At 39.2% G+C, this 23,471-nt stretch overlaps 1 protein-coding gene across 3 annotated transcripts in view; it reads right to left on the reverse strand.

Moving 5' to 3' along the window:
• The window catches only part of ccdc9 (coiled-coil domain containing 9), a 48,094-nt gene extending 25,176 nt beyond the window's left edge, over positions 1 to 22,918 (reverse strand). Inside the window, exons 1-10 of one of the 3 annotated variants that reach the window (XM_041808810.1) lie at positions 22,812 to 22,918; positions 20,116 to 20,168; positions 19,916 to 20,020; positions 18,827 to 18,976; positions 15,925 to 16,296; positions 15,531 to 15,614; positions 14,453 to 14,617; positions 14,192 to 14,373; positions 10,881 to 10,942; positions 6,558 to 6,602 (exon numbers count right to left, since the gene is read on the reverse strand). In XM_041808810.1, coding sequence (XP_041664744.1) covers positions 6,558 to 6,602; positions 10,881 to 10,942; positions 14,192 to 14,373; positions 14,453 to 14,617; positions 15,531 to 15,614; positions 15,925 to 16,296; positions 18,827 to 18,976; positions 19,916 to 20,020; positions 20,116 to 20,118 — 1,168 coding nt within the window. In that variant the 5' untranslated portion in view covers positions 20,119 to 20,168; positions 22,812 to 22,918. The remainder of the gene's footprint in view (positions 1 to 6,557; positions 6,603 to 10,880; positions 10,943 to 14,191; positions 14,374 to 14,452; positions 14,618 to 15,530; positions 15,615 to 15,924; positions 16,297 to 18,826; positions 18,977 to 19,915; positions 20,021 to 20,115; positions 20,169 to 22,811) is intronic. The other 2 variants (XM_041808817.1, XM_041808825.1) reach the window with 2 other exon arrangements.
• Positions 22,919 to 23,471: the final 553 nt, after the last annotated feature.

A 23,471-nucleotide genomic window follows, 5' to 3' on the forward strand; every position in this document is an offset into this window, starting at 1 on the left:
GAAACCAATCGCTTCCTATAACCATCAACAAGCTTCTTACACCTCTCAAAAGGAATTTTGGACCACTTCTCTTTTGCAAACTGCTCCAGATTTCTCAGATTTGAAGGGTGCTTCTTGCAACAGCAATTTTGAGATCACTCCATAGGTGTTCAATGGGATTTAGATCCAGATTGCTGGCCACTTCAGAACTCTCCAGCGCTTTTTCTCCAACCATTTCTTGGTGCTTTATGAGGTATGTTTGGGGTCATTGTCCTACTGGAACACCCATGACCTCCGACACAGACCTAGCTTTCTGACACTAGGCCCTACACTGCAGCCCAAAATTTTTTGATAGTCTCCAGATTTCATGATTCCTTGCACACAGTCAAGGCACCTAGTGCCAGAGGCAGCAAAATAACCCCAAAACATCTTTGAACCTCCACCATGTTCGACTGTAGGTACTGTGTTCTTCTCTTTGTAGGCCTCATTCTGTTTTCTGTAAACAGTAGAATGACGTGCTTTTCCAAAAGCTCTACCTTAGTCTCATCTGCCCACAAAATGTTCTCCCAGGAGGATTGAGGCTTACTCAGGTACATTTTTGCAAACTCCAGTCTGGCTTTTTTACGTCTCTTTGTCAGCAGTGGGGTTCTCCTCGGTCTCCTGCCATAGTCCTTCATCTCATTCAGATTACAATGTATGGTCCGAGCTGAAACTTTTGCACCCTGAAGCTGCGGGACAGCCTGAATATGTGTGGAAGTTGACTGAGGATGTTGATCCACCATTCCAGCTACCCTGCGTTGCATTCTTTTGTCAATTTTTCTCTTCCATCCACTTCCAGGGTGATTAGCCACAGTTCCATGGGTTATAAACTTCTTGATTATATTACACACAGCAGACAAGGACTTTCAGGATCTCTGGAGATGATCTTGAAACCTGGAGCTTGTTCATATTTTCCCACAATTTTGCTTCTTAATTCCTCAGACAATTCTGAGCTCTTCTTTCTCTTCTCCAGACACAACACAAAGGTTGAGTCAACTTTTATACAATCAAACTGGCCTCAGGTGTGATTTTTTTTTTTATATTGCCAGCACCTGTTACTGCCACAGGGAGTTTAAATGAGCATCACATGCTTGAAATAGAATGATTTACCCACAGTTTTAAAAGGGTGCCACTAATTTTGTCCGGCCCATTTTTTGAGTTTTGTGTAAAATTATGTCAATTTTGGCTTTTTTCTTCTGCTTTTTTGTGTTTTTCCAATGCACAAAAAGGCAATAAACATGTATATACCAAAAACATTTGTAATTGCTAGGGATGCACCAAAAATTCAGCCACGAAAATTTTCGGCTGAAAATGGCCCAAAAGTGCATTTTCAGTTTTCGTCCGAAAGACTTTTATCACCAAAAGAACAAGGCCGAAACACGACAGTGTGCTGGCGCAAGCAATAACTGCGGCCATTACGCACTTGGATCAGTGGTTCTCAAACAGGGGTACGCATACATGAAGGTACTCCAGGGTGTACACAAGATTTTAAAATACATGCCGGCTATTTAAGGAAAATAGTGCCTTTTTTTGCACGTCAGGAGTGACACGATTTGCTAGTACATTATGCACATTCTAAAATCACATTCATGCTGCAAACGTCTGCAGTGTGTTTTCTCTGTCCTCTGATAAACAGTGATATTCATTGAAAGGAAGATAAAAGGATGTTTGTCCCTCTCTGTCCTTCACTCTGTGCGTAACGTGGCACTTTTACGCACAGCTAGGACATCAGTGCCATTTTGTTTCACTGTTTCATTCACTGTGCCAGCCAAGTTTGTAAGAAGACGGACTGACTTTTCATTTATTCTGTGTCAAATATGATCAATAAGAGTTATAATATTGCACAGCCTAGGCCCGCGCTGAGAGGAGTTAACTCTCTCCACAGCGCACAGACTGGCTCACCTGTTTGTGTTCCAGACTGGTCAGAGGAGTCATTTAACTGGTTGATCTGGAGCATTTATAAGTCGTTTGTCTGAGGTCAGAGGAGACTGTGTTGGTAAATATCTCACTTAAGTCCCGTTAGTTTAGGAACAGCTCCAGCTGTGTGAGTTTCACTCCAACGAGCGCACATGGTGGTGGTGCCGATTTTTAAGGCAGACAGAGGAACAAAAACATTCTCCTCCCCAACACCACCTGATGTTTGATATCTCCTCATATCTGTCTGTATCAGTGATTGTGTTTTTGCCTCTTTTTTTTTAGCCTGGTAGAGAGGGATACAGGCAACATGCAGCCCGACATGTCCACATGAGCGCAAATGCGCTACTTAAATATCGCAGCAATGTTATGCTGCGAAATGATGTTGAAGGTGTGGAAGCTTGCTTTGACTCGCTACAGGTTCTAAATGTAAATATTTTGTGTAAATAATTCGCATGAAAAAATTGCATATTGAGTGGAAGGACCTTGACTTAATAAACTGGAGTTAATATTTTGTAGGATCTTAAATTTAATCACCCTTAAAACCCCTGAGTCTCCCCCATGGCAGAATGGTTTGACCCACACTGGCACATGCCTGTCAATCACTGTATTCACAACCTCTCCATTCATAAAAAGGTTTATGATTTATTTTTCTGTGAAGAAATGCTGATCTATAACTAAGTTCATGATTTCAATTTGAGAAGAGAGAATTCTTTTTAATAGTTTGTTTATTATTTACAGGTTTTTAGTTCTTTCTAGCTCTATGTTTTTATTTTCAAATTGTCCCAGAGAGACCACTGCAGCCGAGCAGAGCTTTGCACACTTCTGGGTTTAAAGCCTTTCCAGTCACTGTTTTCAATAGCTACATTAATTTGAATTCCCACATTTAGAGATGAGAAGATGTGCCATGACTTTAGTCATGCATTTCTAACATTTAAAATGTATATAAAAAAAATCTAATATTTGTAATTTGAAAGTGTTTATCAGTTACAAAGTTTGATAGATCAGATGGCTGTCACAGCCCTCTTTAATGTCTTTCTTTTTGGCCAAAAAGCTTTATGCTGTTTAGGTGGTACTTGGCTGAAAAAATACTTCACAGGGGGTACATGAATGAAAAAAGTTTGAGAACCACTGATTTAATGCATACATGAGTGGGGTCAAGTTAAACATTTTATTTTGTATCGTATTTTATATTGTGTATTGTTGGAATGAAGTGCTTAATAAATATTTACATAATTTTGTAATTGATTTATTCTTTGAAGCATTAATATTAATTTTTGCAATTGCAATTGATTTTAGTGGAGTTAGTACACAGTCATGGCCATAAATGCCATGCTACTAATAATTGGCATAATAATTTTTTTTCGGTGTTTTGGTTTTCTGCCCTGGTTTCCTCATTTTCAGTTTCGGCCAAGAATTTTCATTTTGGTGCATCCCTAGTACTTGCAACAATTTCTGGGAGAAATGGTGTATTTTCTGGAAAAATTCCAGGGGTGCCAATACTTTCATCCATGACTGTATGATTGATATATACATACAGACATACATACAGACATACGTACAGACAGACAGACATACATACATACGTGAGAATAAAAGATATAACATTACGGTCCGTTAAATTGCCAGTGCATCAACAATTCACATCATTTATCATACATTGTATATAGAGCAATTTGGCCTTTTATAATAATGCAAAACACAATGGATGGCTCTTGTTTTGACATGGAGGCTTTTAATTTGAAAAGCTCACCTTTCCCAATGGGTCACATGATTTCCTTTTCCTCAAGTACTTCATTAAATGGTGAAAACAAAATAACGGAATTGAAAAACAAAAACTGGGACCTTCTTTCCTTCTTTTAAAAAGTTATTTGATTTTTCCATTTGGTCAAAAACAAACAAAAAAATGGAATAATGTGAGTTTGTACCATTTTTTGAGTATAGTTTCAACCAGGAAACCGATCTGCCTGAAAATACAGTGATGCTGATGCTGATAAAGGCACACCTTCTTTATTGTAAAAAAAAAAAAAAAAAAAAAATCACCTGGCTGTGTTGCATCAGCTTTATTCTGGAAGACTGGTATCACTCAAAGCTGATGCAGATAAATTGTTCTTTACTGGACTGGACTGGATTTGATTTCTTGCTCAGATATGAACTAATATGTCTCTGGGACAGATCAGTAACATGCTGTTTGAAAAGACTTTTCCACATTTTAAGAGGAGGGATTACCAGTCACAATGCTCATGTAAAATCTAAACTAAGAATTAGAACTTGAATCTAGATCTTGTTGAGTCTGGGAAAGATCGCTGCAGTTATGGTACTGAGTTTGAAGCCTCTTGCAGCAACATTTTTTACATGCGTTTTCAAACTGCTCCATTGAAATATGAAGGAGTCTGAGTGCAAAAGTTCATGCGTTTTTAAGGAGATAAATGGATGTGTTGGTTGTATATGAGTTAACTGAAAACAGATGTCCCAGCTGGGACTCAACACTTTAGAGCACCGTCTCTGCTCTGAGGAGAGAAGAGTTTTATTTTTCAAATGCACTGATAGACAGCGACTTCTCTTCAAGTTTGAAAAAAAAGGAAGAAACAAAAACATAAAAATATAAAGAACCTTTAAACACATTGTACTCTTAGCATTTACCCTTTTTTTTGTTAATTGTTTCTTTAGAATAATGCAGCATTGGTGTGTTAAGCAGACATGATTATGGGCTTCAGTTATCTGTGTAATCTACTGAATATTTTCCCCCAAAAGTAACTTTTGTGTCTTCATTGATTGTTTTTTTCAACCATTTATTTTCTGTTATTGCTTGTTTGTCTTATTTTAATAAAAGCATGTTATGCTGATATTGTAAGATCAGTAAGAAATCATGTTTGATAATTAGAACCTAGGATTTTTGCAATAATTTAGCAGCCCTATAATATTTAAACCCTAATTTTTAGTTTTGTCTATTTTTCTTGTGATGACTTCAGAGCAACTTCCCTTGGTGCCCTACATTTCTTGAATTAAGATGCCTTTTAAAGACTAAACTCCAATCGTTTTAATTTACTAAACATTATACCACTGCTCTTGATCAGTATATGTTTTTGACATAGGAGGAAGTAAAGCTGTGCAAAAGCAGCACTGCCCGCAGCACATATTAAAATAGTGCAGTGGGGGACGAGTGAGGGAGAGGGAGTGCAGTGAATTACACACAGGTGAAGGAAAAATTGAATTCTCGAGGGAATCAGTTTATGAATGAAGTGAGTTAAAGAGCCGAGCAGACTGTTAACAAACTGATGATCTCCAATGGGCTCCATGCGTTCAGTACACAGTGAAGTCTGTGTGTCAGCTCCTCATCCTCACTGCTCTTTTTAAATTATAAAACATTTAAAGACCCTGTAAATTGAAATCCAAAGTTTGTGTCTCAACACTCTACACATGTTGGAATATTGTTGCTGTAATCATGTGAAAACACTAATATGTGGGCTCATGATGTCACAAGCCCATAGTAGGAAATGACCCCGCCCCTCTAACACTACAATATAAAATCACAGAGTAGTTCCTCTTAGTGCAGTCGGTTGTTAGCTGATCCTACTGCCTTTACTAAAAGTTAACAGTCAGTTAAATGCTGTTTTTTTGTTCATTGTGAGGTAAATCTGCTAAATCTATCAGCAACAGTAGTCTATGGATCATATAAACCATCATAACAGAGATTTGAACCAGAAAACAGACTTTGTCTCTTCTTCTAATGTCAACAAAATGCCCGCCTGCTTCAGATTATGAAACAGTTAATAAATAAGCATGGATATCGCATCAGAACTGGCAATTGTTGAAACTATCTTAGAGAAATGTCTGAAAAACTAACATAGGGAAGCACTGAAAATGTTTGAGGATCAACTATCAGCTAAAAACTGTCATTAAAACATCGACCCTGATTTTAACATTTGCCTCATCTGTAATCATTTTTGAAATGTTGAGATTTTTACCTTTTAAAACTCTGCTTAAAAATGAAAATGAATCTGTTTGAACGAAGTCTCAGAGATGGCAACACAAACACAGGGAACCATTTACAAATGCTGTTTCACATGCCGAGGATGGTTTCAGTGCAGAAGCTTTTCAAAGTGCTGCCAGCCTCAGGGAAAGATTAGTGAATCCTTACAGATGCAAACCAAACTCCAAAGCAAAACCCTGACAGGACCACGTGATGTGTTTGAGGTTAAATCTCCACTTTTAGAGTCTGTACAGCCAGAAATGAGCTAACTGATTTCAGAGATAAATGACTGACTTTTATGGTCATTAAAAAAAAAAATTAAATATTCAAATGATTGAAGCTTGTGCTAATACTGACTTTTCTAAGCATCTGGTTTTGACTAATTTGAATAATAGAACACAGAAAAAAGAGTTTTCAGTGATGACTGCATTTTTTAATGCTTTTAACCTTTTAGAAGGTTTGAGGTCAGATATTTCTACTTTTGTATGAACAAAAGAGCAAACAAAGACTGTTTTAAAGACAGAGTTTTGCAAATCAGGGATGCGTTTGGTTTTGGCTGCAGCTGTCCGGCTTCAGACAGACACACAAATGGAGCAAACGACATGAAAACGCACACAAACACTTTAATCTCAGTCCCATGCTGTGGTCTAACCTGAGGCTTTGCCCCGAGGCTCTGCACGAGAGTTACGGCCCCGGGCTGCAGAGAGGACACACATTAAGACATTTCAGTACGTCAATAACACACACACACACTCATTCTCACTTTAAATAAAACACATCATAGCCGTGCTAGCATCATTACATGTACCATTACTACCATTACTGAATGTAAACCTCTGACATGAGTGATGTTTTGTGGACTACAGGCTTTCTCTTTCATGCTGCACCAAACTGACTGCATTATAAGACTAACTAAATGCGTTGAGACCTTTTAATAGAAATTTATATGATAAATTTTTATTGGGACCATAGAGTCCTGGTGAAATAAGTCAGCCATAATGTCATGATTAAAGTGTAACTAAACCCCAGACTTTAGCTGAGGTAAATCCAACCTGGAAATTAAACGCCTTCTCAACATCACAGGAAGGTGGAAGGGATACAACATCACCATCAGCCAAAACATCATACAGACTATGCTGCCTTTGCAGATTTGATTATTAGCTTAAATATCATTATATAGATTTAGTATAAGCTACCAGCGTGTAAACTGATGTTATATGCTCCTGTTATCAACTTTGTTTTAAGAAAGAATGTCATTTAATCCCATTCTTAGGGAAAGGAACTACACTACCCATGACCACTAGGGTGTGGGTAGTGTAGTGGTTATGTTTGGTTTATTTGATCCTATCTAGCCTAAAATGATACAGAAGTTATTTTTTCTAAATTTCTGATTTAACAAGATAGTTTTATACCTATTTTTTTTTCCATATTGATACTAGGGCTTGGAAAATACGGGCAAAAATCTGCTGCAATTTTCAAATCGCAAAAGGTGCAATATTTCTTTAACCTGAAATTTGTGGTAAAATACCAGTTTTTAACTTTTAATTTGCAGAAGAAATGCTATGCATGACAGATCATGCGATCATTCAAGTGCCATTTTTTGGAATAGTCAACAATAAAGTCCTACCTTCTAAGTTTTTGTACTTTTTTCTTATTAAATATGAGAATGACAAAATCCCTTCAACGCAACAATTCATATCCAATTGGCAATATGAGTCAAAATCACCAGAATGCGATATTTCTAAAGAATTGTTCAGCTCCACTTTAGGAATAAAAGAAAGCTAAGGAATAATCCCGTACCAAATTGCAATCACATTATTGGGGGAAAAAAATTGCAATTAGATTATGTTCCAAAATCATTCAGCCCTAATTGATACATCTTTGTATTTGTAGCTGATCAGGATATCTTTGGTCTTTATCTTTGTTAGTTTTTCCTGCTACTGCAAACTGATCCTGCTGCAGCAAAGAACAGCTAAGCACGAAAATGGCGTGTGGACATCTGCACAGCACACAGCCTGAGGAAAGGACTTTGAATTACTCAGGAGCAACTGTGTCTGACTGTTGCTGTTTCTGACTTTTGGTATTTTTTTCACACATGCCTTACTTGGACAACATTTTAATTTACCTTGCAAAAGTCAGAAAACGCCATGTCCTGCAGGAAGCAGCAAAGAAGGTTTTTATAGCTGCCACAGAGCCGGCATGAGTTTAAATCTGACCTGTGCCTTTATTCCTGCATGTCTCTGTCTTAGAACAAGAACTACAGTACCTTTTTTTTTTCATTTACTAAAGAAGATTTCAAATTAGGAAATGACTGTTCATCGCTCTGTCAAAGATACACGTTTCTTTGGCCTCAACCTTGTTTGAAGAAAAACAAGTTTATAACCAATTTCAGGTAAAAAAAATAATAATAATAACAGCATTACTCACAATCCTTCAGTGTCACAGTGAAATCTCTGTTTAGAGTGAGCCTAATGTTGCCCTTGATTTTTGTCTATCTGCTGTTCCTATTGAAGGTAACAGTCTAGGATAAAGTCAATTCAATAACACACTGTGCTTTTAATAAGCAAAATAAGTTGAATATGAACTCATAACTGCCTAAAAAGAAGAGCAGCTTCAAAAATACAAAGCCATGAAAGCAGAGTTCAGTGTTGTGACTTTTGTTCAATGCTCTGGGATTAACACAGTCCCACAATAATTTAATCCTTCATGCGGATGACTGAGTGAAATTACAAACATGATTTGGCTTTAAAACGTCCTCATAAAAGGACCCGACAGACAGTGTAAGGAGACGATTTCAAACATTTAAACTGAGCTACTCTCCTGTTGAAAGATTAAAATGTCAATCTGCAGAAAAAGAGGCAGGTTATAAAATCAGATAGTGTAAGATAACTATCATTTCCTCAGTGCCGTATTTAATACAAACAGGTGGCGTATTTAATACAAACAGGTGGGGATTTTAGATTCAAAGTTAGTTATGTTGTTTTTAACTAACTTAGTCAGAAAATCTAAATTTTAAGACAATTTGCTCTTATAATGGTGTCAAAATAACAGGTTTATATACAATTTAGGACTGCTTAATTCCTGTTAAAATGTTAATTATGATTTTCTCTCTGAGAATGGAGATCGTAAATCTCTCTAATATTTTTTTTAAATAAATATTTTAATAAAACTATGTACTGTTTTCAGCAGGCTAGGGCAGCATAAAAGTCCTCTGTACTGATATCATCCCCTTTCCTTTATTTCAGAACATCTAAAGTGAAAAACCTGAATGCTGCGAAACACAAAATGTTAAATTTCCTAACTGCATGCAAGCATCAGATCTTGTGCACATTTGCTGTCCACACTGCATCCATTTAAGGCTTAATTTTCTGCCCTGTAAATTACAGTTTTCCTCTCATCAATAGCACTTCGAACCTGGAGAAACAGAAGTATGGTGCTTTGAATGGCATTTGACGGTGATAAACCAACTATTTTTGCAGTGCATTGATTTAGATGGGATAGGTGTCTAGTCAACGTCTACAACCCTGGTATCATAATGTGCCAAAGCCCACCTTTTCAATCTGCTAGGATGAAGTAAGTTTATCATTCTTGAGCATGGCACTCACACTTGTTGAACGAACTAGAGTCTGGGATTAAACATACTCGAGCATGGTACAGATTTTCTACTTTGATTTCGCCCTTACCCGCAATTTCCACATAGGACGACTGCACCACAGGTTTGCTCCAGCTGAAGCAAGTTCACATAGAAATAGTATGTCAACAGCAGACTATTTTATATTTTGGGGTTAATTTATCATCCTTTCCAGTATAAGTCCATGATATTGTTGCTTCCTCCATTGGGTGAGTTCATTAGGAAGTTAAAAGGTTAATGTTTGCTTTAAGGGTCTGTGGTTTTGTGTAAAATTCTTTGGCTAAATGTCCTCAAAGTGAACTTTTCCCCGCCAAATGCGCCATTGTATCTCTGTGACCCACTGACCTCCCAGTGACCCTTTGCTCTCGCTGCAGGATGGTACATAATGTTGATATAGTGATGATTTATGACCAGGAGTCCGTGCATTGTGTTGTATTTTGAAAGAACCAGGTATTCTACGCTTGTGACTTCATGTTTGGAGCTTTCTGATCAACGGGTATTGACGTGGTTTGGCAGCGGCAAGCGCTGAAAATAGTCCTGCAGTGTATCTTGAACGAAGCGGAGTGGAGTGGCACTCCAGGCACTGGACTGGAGTGCCGGCTGTGGAAATGCTCTGATAGACTAGAGAGGGAGCGAGGTGCTCCACACTACAATTCACTGGCGGATCGCGGCGTGGTTGCTGTATGTGGAAAACGGAGGTTAGACAAAGGCCCCATTTTTGAAAGGTCCCTGTCTGAGGACAACTAACCAGAGAACAGGCCTCTTAGCAAAGAAAGAGCTATGCATAGCAGTAAAACTAACTGCGTCAGGGTGCAAAGGATCTAAGTTAACCTGCAGAGGCCAGTGGGAGAATCACATAGAAAGATCTCCTGCTTTAATGGCCAGATAATGTTAAAGAAACCAATGAATGTCAGAAAGAAAGAAACTGTTGGAGTGGAAGTGCATATGTTTGCAGGTTGGCAGAGGTCAGGACGACTTGTGAGCTCGTTGGTTTAACAGTCACTCCACTAAAACAACGCTTAAAAAAAACAGTGGCGCTTGTGAATGCTCTTCACAGATCAGCTCGACCATGGCTTCTGAGGATGATTTGGACTCCAGGGAAATTCACCAGCATTTACATAATAAGCTTAATCAACTCTCATTTACATAACAGCCTTAATTAGAAGAAGGGAGGACGTGTGGTGCCCTGTGGTGTTTGTGACGACAGGTCAGAGTGACATCCTGACAGACGAGTGGAGAGAGGGCATAGAGGAGAACCGAGGGTCTTGAAAGATGTTGTGTAACTACAGTTATGCAGACTAATTAGGAGTCTTTTAGAGCCTTTAAGTGTTTGTGTGGACTTGCCTCTTCTGCCGCCCTGCTCAGCTGTGATGCCCTCTGCGGCTGCACATGGGTCCTCCTTGAACCTGTGAAAGAGCTGCAGGGTTAATATCACCATATCTGGCTGTGTCTGGTCTGTCAGTATCAATAAAGATGATGAGAAACACAACTGAACCCCCTGAGAGCAGAGCTTTAGTTTGGTATGCATTCCAACTTAAGCCTTGTCACTGCTAATAAAGTAGTTTTTACAAGAATTTATGTCCATAAATGAGAACACTCAAAATGTCCTTTTTAGTAGTTTGTGTGCTTGGAGGGTGCTCCTTTTTTGCTTTTTTTCATAAATGAGAACAGTCAGTTAATTTTTCTGTATAACCAAGCCACTTTTGTGTAAAATATGGTATTAGCTATTAAGTTATTCATATCATAGGTCAGAGAAATTATTTAGGCTGAAAAAAAAATCTAAACAATTTCCTCAAAAATTCTCAAAACTGTAGAAATTTTCCTTGGAAACTGTTTCAGATTTCCCCTCAGAAAAAAACAAATTCATTAAAGCTTTGCAGGAATTCCTAAAATTGTCCACTTAGATTCATTTTTAGACAACTTTTTATATCCTATAGGACAGTTCAGTGTAAGCATTCTACCCAGACCTTGAAAATTATTCAATATTTCAAGTAAATGCCTGAAGTGTTCAATGAAGAGCACCCACTTTCCATCTTTTCAAAACTTTTCAAAAATCTACAAAAACTTGCCCAAATCTCTCTGAAAACTTCCTTAAAAACTGACAAGAATTCCTCAAAATTTCCAAAAGAATTCCCTAATTTTACATGTTAATTCCTGACAATTTTCAAACAAAATCTTGGAAAAATTTCTGGATCAGATCAAACTTTAACCAGAGCACTGCATTTGTCAGAGGATTAGGTGGAGGGTTTTTCATAACTCAGGTTTGGTCTTGTATGAGGCCCTCTTTAGTCCCCTTGTGAGCTGAAGATGTTTGTAGAATTATTTCATAAAGACTGCACTGCTTCTTGTCTGACTTCTACAAAGACAGAGGGCAACCCTCATGCTTATTTTTTTACCCAGTGATCCTCAGAAGGCTCCAAGGTCACATCACACCTGAGTCTGGCATATTTCCCTAAGGTCATCCCTCTAGCTTCAATGCTTCTGAGCTTTTGTCCTTCTACTTTTGCATCTGAGGAGCAGAGGAGGTGGCACTCCCTGTGTTGTGTGTGTCAGTTTTGCAACTACACACACCGCACCCAGAGTGTGTGTTTATGTGAACAGCTGTTTGTCTGTTTTGTTAATCCTGCCAAAGACAAAGCCCCGTCTAGGAAACTGCTTTCTAACTGAATTGTGGAGGCTTTCTTCCTGGCATACGGCAGTGGAGGTCTACATGGTGTGAGGGCACATTCGACCAGGCTGTGTCAACATCCTGCATCCGTCATGCAGCCAGTTGGCCATTACTTCACACTTCTCTTTGGCTTTACCATCTACAGTGCCCCTTTCTGATTCCTGATTTTTCGGATCATAAAACTAATTTTAATATCTCACAGGGACAGCCCAAGTAAATACAAAATGCAGTTTCTAAATGATGATTTTATTTTTAAGGGAAAAAAAATCCTAAAACCTATCTGGTCCTATGTGAAAAAGTTAACCATAAGAAAGACACTGGGCAAAAATGGCATCATGGGAGAGTTCCAAGGCCAAAACAACTGCTGACAAGAACACAAAGGCTCGTCTCACATTTTCCAAAACATCTTGATGATTCCTGAGACTTTGAGAAATATTCTGTGGACTGACGAGACAAAAGTTGAACTTTTTGGAAGGTGTGCGGCCCGTCATATCGGGAGTAAAAATGACACAGCATTTGATAAAAAGAACATCAAGCCAACAGTCAAACATGGCAGTGGCAGTGTGATGGTCTGGGGCTGCTTTGCTGCTTCAGGACCTGGACCACTTGCTGTGATTGATGGAACAATGAATTCTGCTGTCTACCAGAAAATCCTGAAGGCCAACGTCCGGCCATCAATTCATGCCCTCAAGCTCAAGAGCTCCTGGGTTATGCAGCAGGACAACGACCTGAGACATACCAGCAAGTCCACCTCTGAATGGCTCAAAATAAACAAAATTAAGGTTTTGGAGTGGCCCAGTAAGGGCCTGGACTTAAACCCAACTGAGATGCTGTGGTGTCACCTTAAACGGCAGTTCATGCTGGAAAACCTTCTAATATGGCTGAGTTAAAGCGAATCTGTGAAGAAGAGTGGGTCAAAATTCCTCCACAGGGATGAGAAACACTCATCACCAGCTATCACTAAAGCTTCATTTCAGTTATTGCTGCCAAGTGTGAAACAACCAGTTATTAAGTTCAGGGGGCAAATACTTTATCACACAGGGTCAGATAGGTGTGGATTTTTTTCCCCCAAATAGATACAATCAGCATTTAAAAACTGCATTTTGTATTTACTTGGGTTGTTTTTCCAAGATATTAAAATTGGTTTAATGATCAGAAACATTTAAGTGTGATAAATATGCAAAAAAACAGGATTCAGAAAGGGGGCAAATACTTGCACGTGACACTGTAGCTCATTCTGTCCTTTCTACAGGGTCTATGATGCCCTAGGTAATGGAGGTTTGACTCTGGTGTGGTGGCTGTTCTGCAGGGCGTGCATGTATGTCCTATACTATATGTGCTGTACCAGGTGAACTGAATGAAAGGAATGTTACGTTATGACAATTTCTGTTCCTTGAAGGAGATGAACTGTGCCTTGCTGCACAGCTAGGTTTGGTGAAAAGCATCTATTGTACTGAGACATGATTGTGATGACAGCTGTACTTATATTTTGGTGGAGCATCACTTATGTCCTCATGTCATCATCTGCCTGAAAGGTGTGAACAGAGTTGTCTCATAACCCTTTTCTGTTAAACCAACACTCTTGGTATTAACATCTCTTCACTCTTTGTGTTTTTTGTGTATTGCTGTTTTGTATATATTGTTATTTGTACCTTGCCTCTCTCTCTAAAGCACTTTGGTCAGCTCATGCGGTTTCTAAATGTGCTATATAAATAAATTTGACTTGACTTCATGCTAGGATGTAATATCCCAGACTTTATGTTTACCTTCATTTCACTCCTTCAGGGAACAGAAGTTGTAGACAGAACATTTAGTTTTACCTACTTTGACTTCTCAAAAAAATCAAGACATATCCCAGAGAGGCTATGTGGCATTAGAGTTCAGTAAACTGGATTAGAAACAATCTAATGAAAATGATTTGAGGGAATTTCAAGCTTCAGCGTCTCTTTAAAATCCTAAAACAGATGCCCCCCTTTCCCATCCTTACATGTTATCTGTCTTCTGAGCATCCCATTCTCGTCGCCACTGGCCTGTGGCGTTACGATGGCGAGCTAGTCTCTCCTCGTCAATCTGCTCTCGCTCTTTCTTCCAGCGCAGGTACTCTGCTCGCTCCCGGCCGGTCATAGACATGGTCATGTCCACAGAGCCTTTGGGACCTGGCCTTCGACTCTGCAGAGACAGGATGGGTCACAAAGTCAAATCTGCCTGGAACCGATAATTCGATTTTTAAAAGAACGGCATTACTCACGGTCCACTCCCGCTCCAGTTCAGATCCTGTCTTCACATTGTCAAAGTCCAGCCCTCCCCAGTTTCGTACGTGTCTCCTGCTGCCCTCTTTGCGGTCTATGTCAGGAGCCGGGCCTGAACGTCTTGGGTCATCCAGGAAGTTTCTGATTGGCTTGTCTCCATCGGGCTAAAGAAAGAAACCCTCAAAGTGATTCTACATTTTCATTGAGGATGCTGCATTTTTTACAGGAAGTTGAAAAAAAGCCTGCTTTCCCCAAAACACTATTCCTGTTTTTTTATGATCAATTTTATTAGATTTTAATAATATTAACAGTACATTTACAGAAAGGAAAATAAACTAATTGCACTATCTGTGCAGGTTTTCAGTCCATTTAGGCCGTTCTTGTGAACCCACCATCTCAAGAAAGCTTTGACAAATTTTCTTTAAATTTTGCATCGATGTCCACCCTGACTTAAGAATGAACTAAATAGAATTTCGAGGTCATAGGTTAAGGGTCAAAGGTCTTTGAGGCCTCAGGTTCATTCCTTGCTTTTGATCTCAACAGTGCCTCGAAGGATTTTCTTTAAACTTTTTCACAAATGTCCACTGTATTTCAACAACACACAGATTAAATATCGGAGGCACAGCATCATGGTCACTGTGACCCCAAATTGTTTTATTTTATACATTAACTTGACTCCTATATACTTAATTGGCTTTCTGATCCAGTGGTTTACAACTGATGTAGCTTCTATAATTACCAAATGTTTAATAAAAGAAACTGGCCAGTGTAGACGTGAGACGAATCAAAAGATGGGACTGAACAAAGAGATGAAGACACATCCTTCAAAATAAAATGCATCTTAGACTTTATGACACATATATTAAGATGAAATTGATTCTCATCTCAACCCAATTTTGGGTCCTAACCCAACAGCTGTGAACTAAGGATTTAATCCAGAGTTCAGGACAAAACCTGTACCTATACCATGAGAGGAGGGAGATTTCCACCAATCACAATATCAAAAATAACCCAGACCTTCATCTTGACCCACAATGTGTACTATATTAATCTTTAAAAATCCAGTTAATCTCATACCCTCTGTCCTCTCTCATACTCGGCTATTCTCTCCATTTCTTCGTTCATCTTCTCGATGTTCTGCCGCCTCTTCTCCTCCCATTCCTGCAAAAACAACAGCAATACAGAAACGAATCATTAGTGACTGATCACAGATTATGACTTTAAAACATAAAGACTCAAACATTAAGATTTAAAGTCTTAACAGAGGATTTAACCAGCTAGGATAGGTTAAAAGCTGTAATACTTCACTCATCTATCAGTTTGCAGATTACTGAGTTAATGTGAAAAAATCAAAACAGCCCCACATTTCTATTCCTAAATATATAAAGACTTAGATACAAGGACAGATGGCCAATGACTTCCAGAACAATAAATGTGACCGTCATCAGTGAGGGTGTTCCCATTCCCTCACCTTGGATTTTCTGTCCATGCCACCAGGTGTTCCTCCTTCTCCTCTCTCTCCTCCTCGTCCTCTCCTCCCTCCTCTGCGTCCCTGTCCTCCTCCTCCTCCACCTCCACCTCCTCCTGACTCCCCAGGTTCTCCATCTCTGGGTGTCCTGGGTTCTCTGTCCCTCCTCTCCTGGCGTCCCCCTCTCTGACCCCCCCGGCTCATCCGTCCAGACCCCGTCCGCCTCGGGGGGCTGCTGTGACCGTCGCTCTGCCCTCTGTGGCCGTCGCTCTGCCCTCTGTGGCCGTCGCTCTGCCCGCCATGACCGTCACTCTCCTCTGACGTCTTCCTGCCACGAGGAGTTCCTGGTTTCCAGTCATTCACGACTCTCTTGTCCTGCAAGACAAACACAAGATTACTGAGCAGCAGCCTTGAGTAACTTCATTGACAGCAGACAAAATAAAACAAAGAGATTCCATTCTTGCTATTCTTTGAAGAGCATTTTATTGTATTTTTCCCATTTTTTCGCATTTGGCTTCATACTAGGAACTAAAATGTTTGTAATTACCAAAAATGAGGCAGTGAATGAACAATAAGGGAGAAAATCTGGGCCCTGCCTGGCCCAATCTGCGCCACAATAGAGACTAATCAGGGCCATGGATTATGTAAAACCACAACAAGATAGGAGGTGATAAACAGGAGAAGAAGAGGTAATGAATGTTCATTGATTTTTTTAAGAAGCTCTTTAAGCACAGGATCAAAAGTCTGTTGTTAAGCTTTAGAGGTTTAAGAAGCTAATGAAGCTACTTGGCCTTCTGACCCTTAATCGATATCCATTCAGACGGGTTCACATGTGAAGTAGATCCACTCCCTGCCGCTCTCTAAGGCCTCTGTCTCACACACTTAAGCAGGTTAAACACTGCCAGAAGTCTGAAGTCATAAGAGGTAAATTAGGATGTAATCTGGACCTCAGCAGGAGCTGGCTGAACTTTTAGACCACCGTACCTCTTCAGCCTTATTAACTTTAGCCATCCTGCTGCAGCTCGCAGGAGGCTGATAACAGATGAGCGGTGGATTTTGATTTTTAGGCAGCATCCATTTAAAATGGCTGTATAAGGGGCTTTGACGTCTCTGTTCAAACAATAAATTAAATGGTATCGTCAAAGCCGTTTTCAAGAGGAGGACTGTAGAGAAGAGCTGATTGTGAATTACCACACGACTGTTAAGCTCCTATGATTTTTAGAGATTTAATAATAAAATATTTAGGAGCTGAAGCAGCTTTAGAGTTGATGCATTCAAAGGCAGATGCTCCGTTGCTAAGCAGCATTTTTACAACCGACAAGTGGGACGAGGGGTGGGTTTTAATATTTGGTAATGCAGTAGTACTCTAACACAATAGTTTTATCAGTAGGTAACACAGAAACAAATTACTTTTTGCAGTATGTAATGCAGTAATCTTACATTAGTTTCAAAAGTAACGCTAGTCAACACTGGACTCAAGTAATAAGATGTTGTCTGGGGGTTTTCTACAGAGAATTGTTGAGCATCAAACATATGATACTGCAATCAAAGACTAAAAGAGATAAAACGTCAGAGGAACTAGAAAATACAGCCACTGAATCTGCTGAGGCAGAGGACAGGGATTGTTTTGCTCTTGTTTGGCCAATAAAAGAGTAATATGGACAAAGAAATGTCTGTCCAACTGTTCCTGCAGCTCTTTTCAGGGCCATGTCAGCCCCTCCACCACAGGAAATGTCAGTCAGTTTTGCACATTTAGATGTAGCATATATTGTGCCAACATTTCTAACTCTTTAAGCTTTACATTTTCAGCAACACCAACTTGTTTTATTCATCACTAGTTTAACCATCCCAACCATGGACTCCATACCTAATGGTTCAATGTAATATTGGAAATTGTGCTGTCCCAATTGTTTTGGTTAGTGGCTAAAAACATGACTTTAAGATGTATATGAAAAAAGAAACAGTAACACAATGATATTGTAATTCTTCTATTAAATAAATAGTATGATATAGAGTATTTTATACATCACCAACCCTAATGCAAGGCCTGCCTCTCTCCTGTCAAAACCACCTAATTTTTCAGTCTAGCTGATAAAAAAATGAGAGATACTGTAAATATCATGATCTGTTGTGTTTAATTTGTGTTCATTCACAGCTGGTGGACTGTTTTGCATTTTCCTGAGATGACTGACGTAACAAACCTGACTGCTGAACATGAGGAGAAGGATAACCAGATCACAGTGATTGTTTCCAGGATGTTTGTGTAATTATAAAAGTTAAGCCTCCACCAGGGTCTGCTGTTTCTACATTATGTTTCTGTAACAGCTTCAGTCACATCAGACAGGTGCATGAAAGCATTTAAATCCAATATCTGCAGAGAAGAGGCTGTTTACAGACAGAAACAGAGGAAGCAGATGGAAACTTCTTTCATAAACTCCATGCAGACATTTTCTTATTAACATCAGCAGCCTGTAGAATTATTTTTATACATTTTGCTGTTTTCCACCATACTGACTTATTTAAATCAGTACAGACATACGCTATAATGTATCTCATACTGTGCTGGGGAATCTTTGTCTGTCAGAGAGATGTCTGAGGTTGTCCTGAATGCTTCTGCCAGCCTACATTCATGAGTGGGAGGAGGAGTTGTGTAAAAGACTGATGCAAGGCATGACGGGTAGATGGGTCAACTGGCAGGCGTGTGGATGTAAACAAGATCACAGTAACGAGGGTCTGTAAGCATTTGAGAGACACATTTTTGGTCGGAGCGTTCATCAAGGAGATGGCATAAAGGTTAAAAATCAAAACACCACAAATATGGAGAAAAAAAATAACACTGCCCTCCTAAAAATTACACTGAAAGCTTTTATTTCTGATTTACAAAGTATTAAGGATCATGTCTTACCCCAGAGAGTTTAGTGAGGTCAACAGTAACGGTGAAGTTTTCCTTTTCCGTCCTCCTCCGGTCCGTCTCCGGCTCATGTTGGCGGGGCTTCCGGGGGGTTGTCACGGCGATGCCCTCCTGCTCTGCCTTCTTCTTGTCTTCTTCTATTTCCTGTTGAGGACGAGTAATGGAAAGAATTAAATTAGACTAAAACTGCATCTCTAAATCCAGACTCTACACTGAGTCCAAGTCAGTGACGGTCACATCAGAAAATACAGAACCCATCTGAAAGGTCAAACATTTTTGTAAACCATCATCTCAGCCACCAGCTGAGATACTGGATAATTCAGTGGGTTACCCTGCTGTTTTTTGTGTGGGAGATTGTTGGTTCAAATCCCAGTCAGGTCCTTAACTTGGGATAAAAGTGTCTGTAATCTTATAACATCAGGAGTGCCACATCCATTTCTTGAGAGGGGTGCAGTTAGGGGCAGAGTCAGACAGATCAGTAATATTTAAAGCCACAGACACAGAAACGACTTGTTCTGAGAAGGACTGAAACAAGGTTTTTAGACAGGCAAAAATCCAATACTGGAGTGTTTTTCCAGCAACAAACTTCCCAGACATGTTTTGAGGGCCTCTGAGACCAATGTAAATTGGTCTAAAAAGGGTAAAATATGTCCCACTTAAAATTAAATCTTCGGAAAAATGTCTATTCAGGGTTGAAGTACTTCCTAGACTTTTTACCATCATCTGTTTTCCAGCTACACATTTACGTCCCACAGAAAACAGCTCTGCGACCCACCAGTTGAGAACCGCTGATTTAGACCACACAGAGGGTGAAACAAGGACGCTATCACTGATTAGGTTGATTGAAGGCTAACGTGCTTCTTTTTTTCCACAATAACCAACTGACTGATTGAAGCATGGACGCAATCCAAACATAAAAAATGTATCTTTCATGGTCTTTACTGAGGTAAAACTTGTGAAGAAAGACACCGCTGTAATAGAAAGGAACACAGCCAACATGCAGCACAGACATGCCTGGCATGCACGCTGTGACATTTGACATCAAGAACCCAGTCTGAAACAGCTGTTGAAAGAACTCCTTACCTGGTATCTCTTGACCAGAGCTTCATTCTTTTTCCTCAGAGCTTCAATTCGTCTGTCCAGCTCTGCATCCTTCTCCTCCTTTGTCTTTAAATCCACCGCTGAAGACTGTCACAAAGAGGAGAACGTTTATCTGAGCAATGATTTGATTTTAACCACATACATAATACATAATCTAGCGGTTCTTCCTCTTCTTAACTCACCATAGCTGCCTCTGGCTCGTCTTCATACACCGGTGGCCTTCTGAGTGTTTTTTCTGTTGTGATGAGAAAATAAAAAGGATGAAAATCCTCCACACAAAACAGTTTAACTCCTGATAGCTCCTTCTCTCTGATGCTTTAGACCAGTGTTTCTCACAGTCTAGGTTTGCTGCAGGAATCTGTACAACCAAAGGTCCTTGCTGTAACTATGGACACACTTGACTTATGGTAATGTGTTTTATAAGCCATTTTGTAAAGATATGGTATGCCTCGAGAATTTGGCTTGATCTTCGGTAAGTTAATGAGTACATTTGGGCTGTTTTCTCAAAATCTCAACTTGTTATATTGAGATAACAAAGTTGTTTTTTTAAAGTTGCATTAATTGTGAATTTCATGACCAGCAGTGAATTTTTTTTCATTACTTCTTTGCATGCAGACATTTTCTCTGATGTCAGAGTTTGTCCAACAGATGACTTTTTATATCTAAAAACGACCTCCTCTCTAAACCAGCAGTACAGTGAGATGACACAATTACCTTAATTATACACAACAGACAAAAATCAGCTACTGTTCTCTTTATGCCGATGTGCAGACGCCTGCAAACAGAGACAATATTACCAATGTTGAACTGATGCGTTAGTGCATCCATACTGGTTTCCCCCTGGTATGTTAATTTATCCAGAAAACAACCAAAATGTAGGTGTCTGTAATTCTCTATGATCTGGTATTAATCTGACCTCTAAACACCACTCACAGAGTGTTTAAAAATCTGGCAGGATCACAGTACACCTGTATTAGCATCCAAGATGCATCTCTAAACTTCTATCAACATAGGGTCTTTTACAGTTGGGCCCTGAGATCACCAAAAGAAGGACTTCTGACCGTCCAAAAATCGTATTGAAAACTTTTCAGGGACAGGGCTTTCTCTGCAGCCACTCCAAGACTGTGGAACAACCTGCCATCACACAAGATAAGCCAATTCTCTAGACATCTTCAAAGAGCACCTAAAGCCAAACTGTTTCATCTTGCCTTCTCATAAAGTTGATTCTTTGCTTGATAACTGGTTTTGAGAAAGGCCTCACTTTGTACGCATGTGAGCCCTGCACCACAGATTCTGTCTGAGAATGCTGAGCAGGTTTGAACATTTTTGCCAATATTTTTGCTTTAAAATCTGCTGACAGCAGCAGCATCCGGAAGTGGAGTTTGAGGCTGGACCTTCAGTTTTTCTCTTTAATTATAATCATTCTTCACACATCAGGTGTGTTTTAAGGACTTAAATTTGTTAATTTAGACATACCCCACCTTTAAATTGAGAGTTTCAGGGACTTAAGTTTTAGGTCTAAAATACTTTTAATCACATTTCAGCTAAAGTCAATTTGGACATATCAGCATATTGGAGATCATGCCATTTCTTAAATACTTTTGCCCTGTTATGAGTGGGTTTAAAAAAAATTTTTATTTCATGTTCACTGCTTTCCGTGTTTTGGTTTTAACCTGCGTGTTCTAAAAGCATGGAAATTAAAAAGCTGAAATTAACACTGGCATATTTTCACAGAAAAATGAGGTAAAATACAAGCACAATGTATGCATGCATGTCATCTCAAAATTTCGATGACAAACTTTTTAAACATATTTTTTGGTCTGTCGCTTTGTTTATTTATATATATTGTTCCATGTAAGGTTTTTTCCCCCAAAATTGCAATTTGATATGCAATTACTCTTAAGTTACTCATCTTATCCTTTAAACAACAAACACAGGCAATAAATCATTCTGTATTATAACCAACACAATATTAGATTGAACACAAACTGAACATTTAAAAAATATCTAATTCTTATGACTTTGACTTGTGCTACAATTTGGATATGAATTGTTGTATTGGAGGTAATTAACTTTTTTCATGCTCATATAAGGATAAAAGTACATTAATGAAGATGGCATGATTTTCTGTAGACTATTCTAAAAAATGGCACTTGAATGACTGCATGATATTTAATTCACAATATCTCTGCTGCAAAATAAATTTTACACTGGGATTTTGACAAAAATTTCAGGTTTATGAAATATTGCACCCTCTGCAATTTGAAAATTGCAGCAGGCCATATTGCGATTTAATCTAATTTTCGATTAAATTCCCAACCCTAGTTGAAACTTAACAGAAATGTGTGTCAATTTCTCACTTAGAAGTCTGTGGTCTGGTGATGGTCTATCGATTTCACCGGTTAACTAAGTCATTCACCGACTAAAACAAACCTGACTGACTGGTCCACTGAAAACATATCAAGACTAAACAGCCGATCACGGGTGAGAAAACAGCCAGGTGTGTGTGCACGTGAGAGTACGTGAGAAAAAGAAGAACCCAAATGAATAAATCCTTCATGCGTTTCCAAAGCTGCTGTAAGCGTATTAGAGATGCAGTCTGGACGTCAAGAAGTTACCTGACCCACAGTGATATACAACACTAAACACTATGCAGCATTTTCACCACTTAACCCCGGCAGTGCTCTCAAACAGACAGTTAGTTTGTTGTTTGCTGTTCTGTGGTGTGAGGAGTAATGTAAGCACACTGAGCCATGTCTGCTCTCAAACAAGGCGCCCAACCGAAACACAGACGGAGGAAACACAACACGAACACTGAACACCGCAAACACAACCAGGAATGTTCACCTTTGTTTAGACTGCGCTATGTTTGATTTACCTGTTCCTGTAGAAGTTCCGCCGAGTGTTAACAGTAATGTTTAGTCTCGTTTCTTGTAGTCTGCTCCTCAGTGTGCCCTCATTATTCGACTTCCGGTTAGCAGCGGCTAACTTCCTCTCTGTGTCGGAGGTTTTAAAGAAACCGCGCAGTAATTTAACGGTCCGTTCAACTACACTGTGGGTTCACGCTGTAACAGTTTGACTTTTATATGGGGGTTTGTCTTGTCTGGTGTTTTACAGATTTGTCAAACATTGAGGATTACAACCAAACTGTTTGATACAACTCAAAGTTTGGAGGAAACATAGAGCGCCTTAACCGTCCACAAGAGGGCGCCAGCAGCCAGCAAACCAGCCTGACCTGTTGACCCCAGTGGTGATGAGGCCGCCAAACTCTTAACGGTAAATATTTACTGGAAAAAAAACGAGTGTTTATTCAAGCTCTGTTCGAGTATTATTCTGATAATATTAAAGTTCCCATTTCAGAATCAGGAAGCCTTTACTATCATTTTAATGTTTTTGTTTTTGCCATTCCTGTGGTACATTTCATTTAACCCAGAGCCATAAAAACACATTAAGTAATAAATAAAATTCATGTTAGTGTACGAATATTATATAAAAATAAGACTTTTTCTTAAGTATTTCTTCACCACATTTAGAAACA

This window comes from Cheilinus undulatus, linkage group 2 (assembly GCF_018320785.1).
Source record: "Cheilinus undulatus linkage group 2, ASM1832078v1, whole genome shotgun sequence".
Taxonomy (NCBI): Eukaryota; Metazoa; Chordata; class Actinopteri; order Labriformes; family Labridae; genus Cheilinus; species Cheilinus undulatus.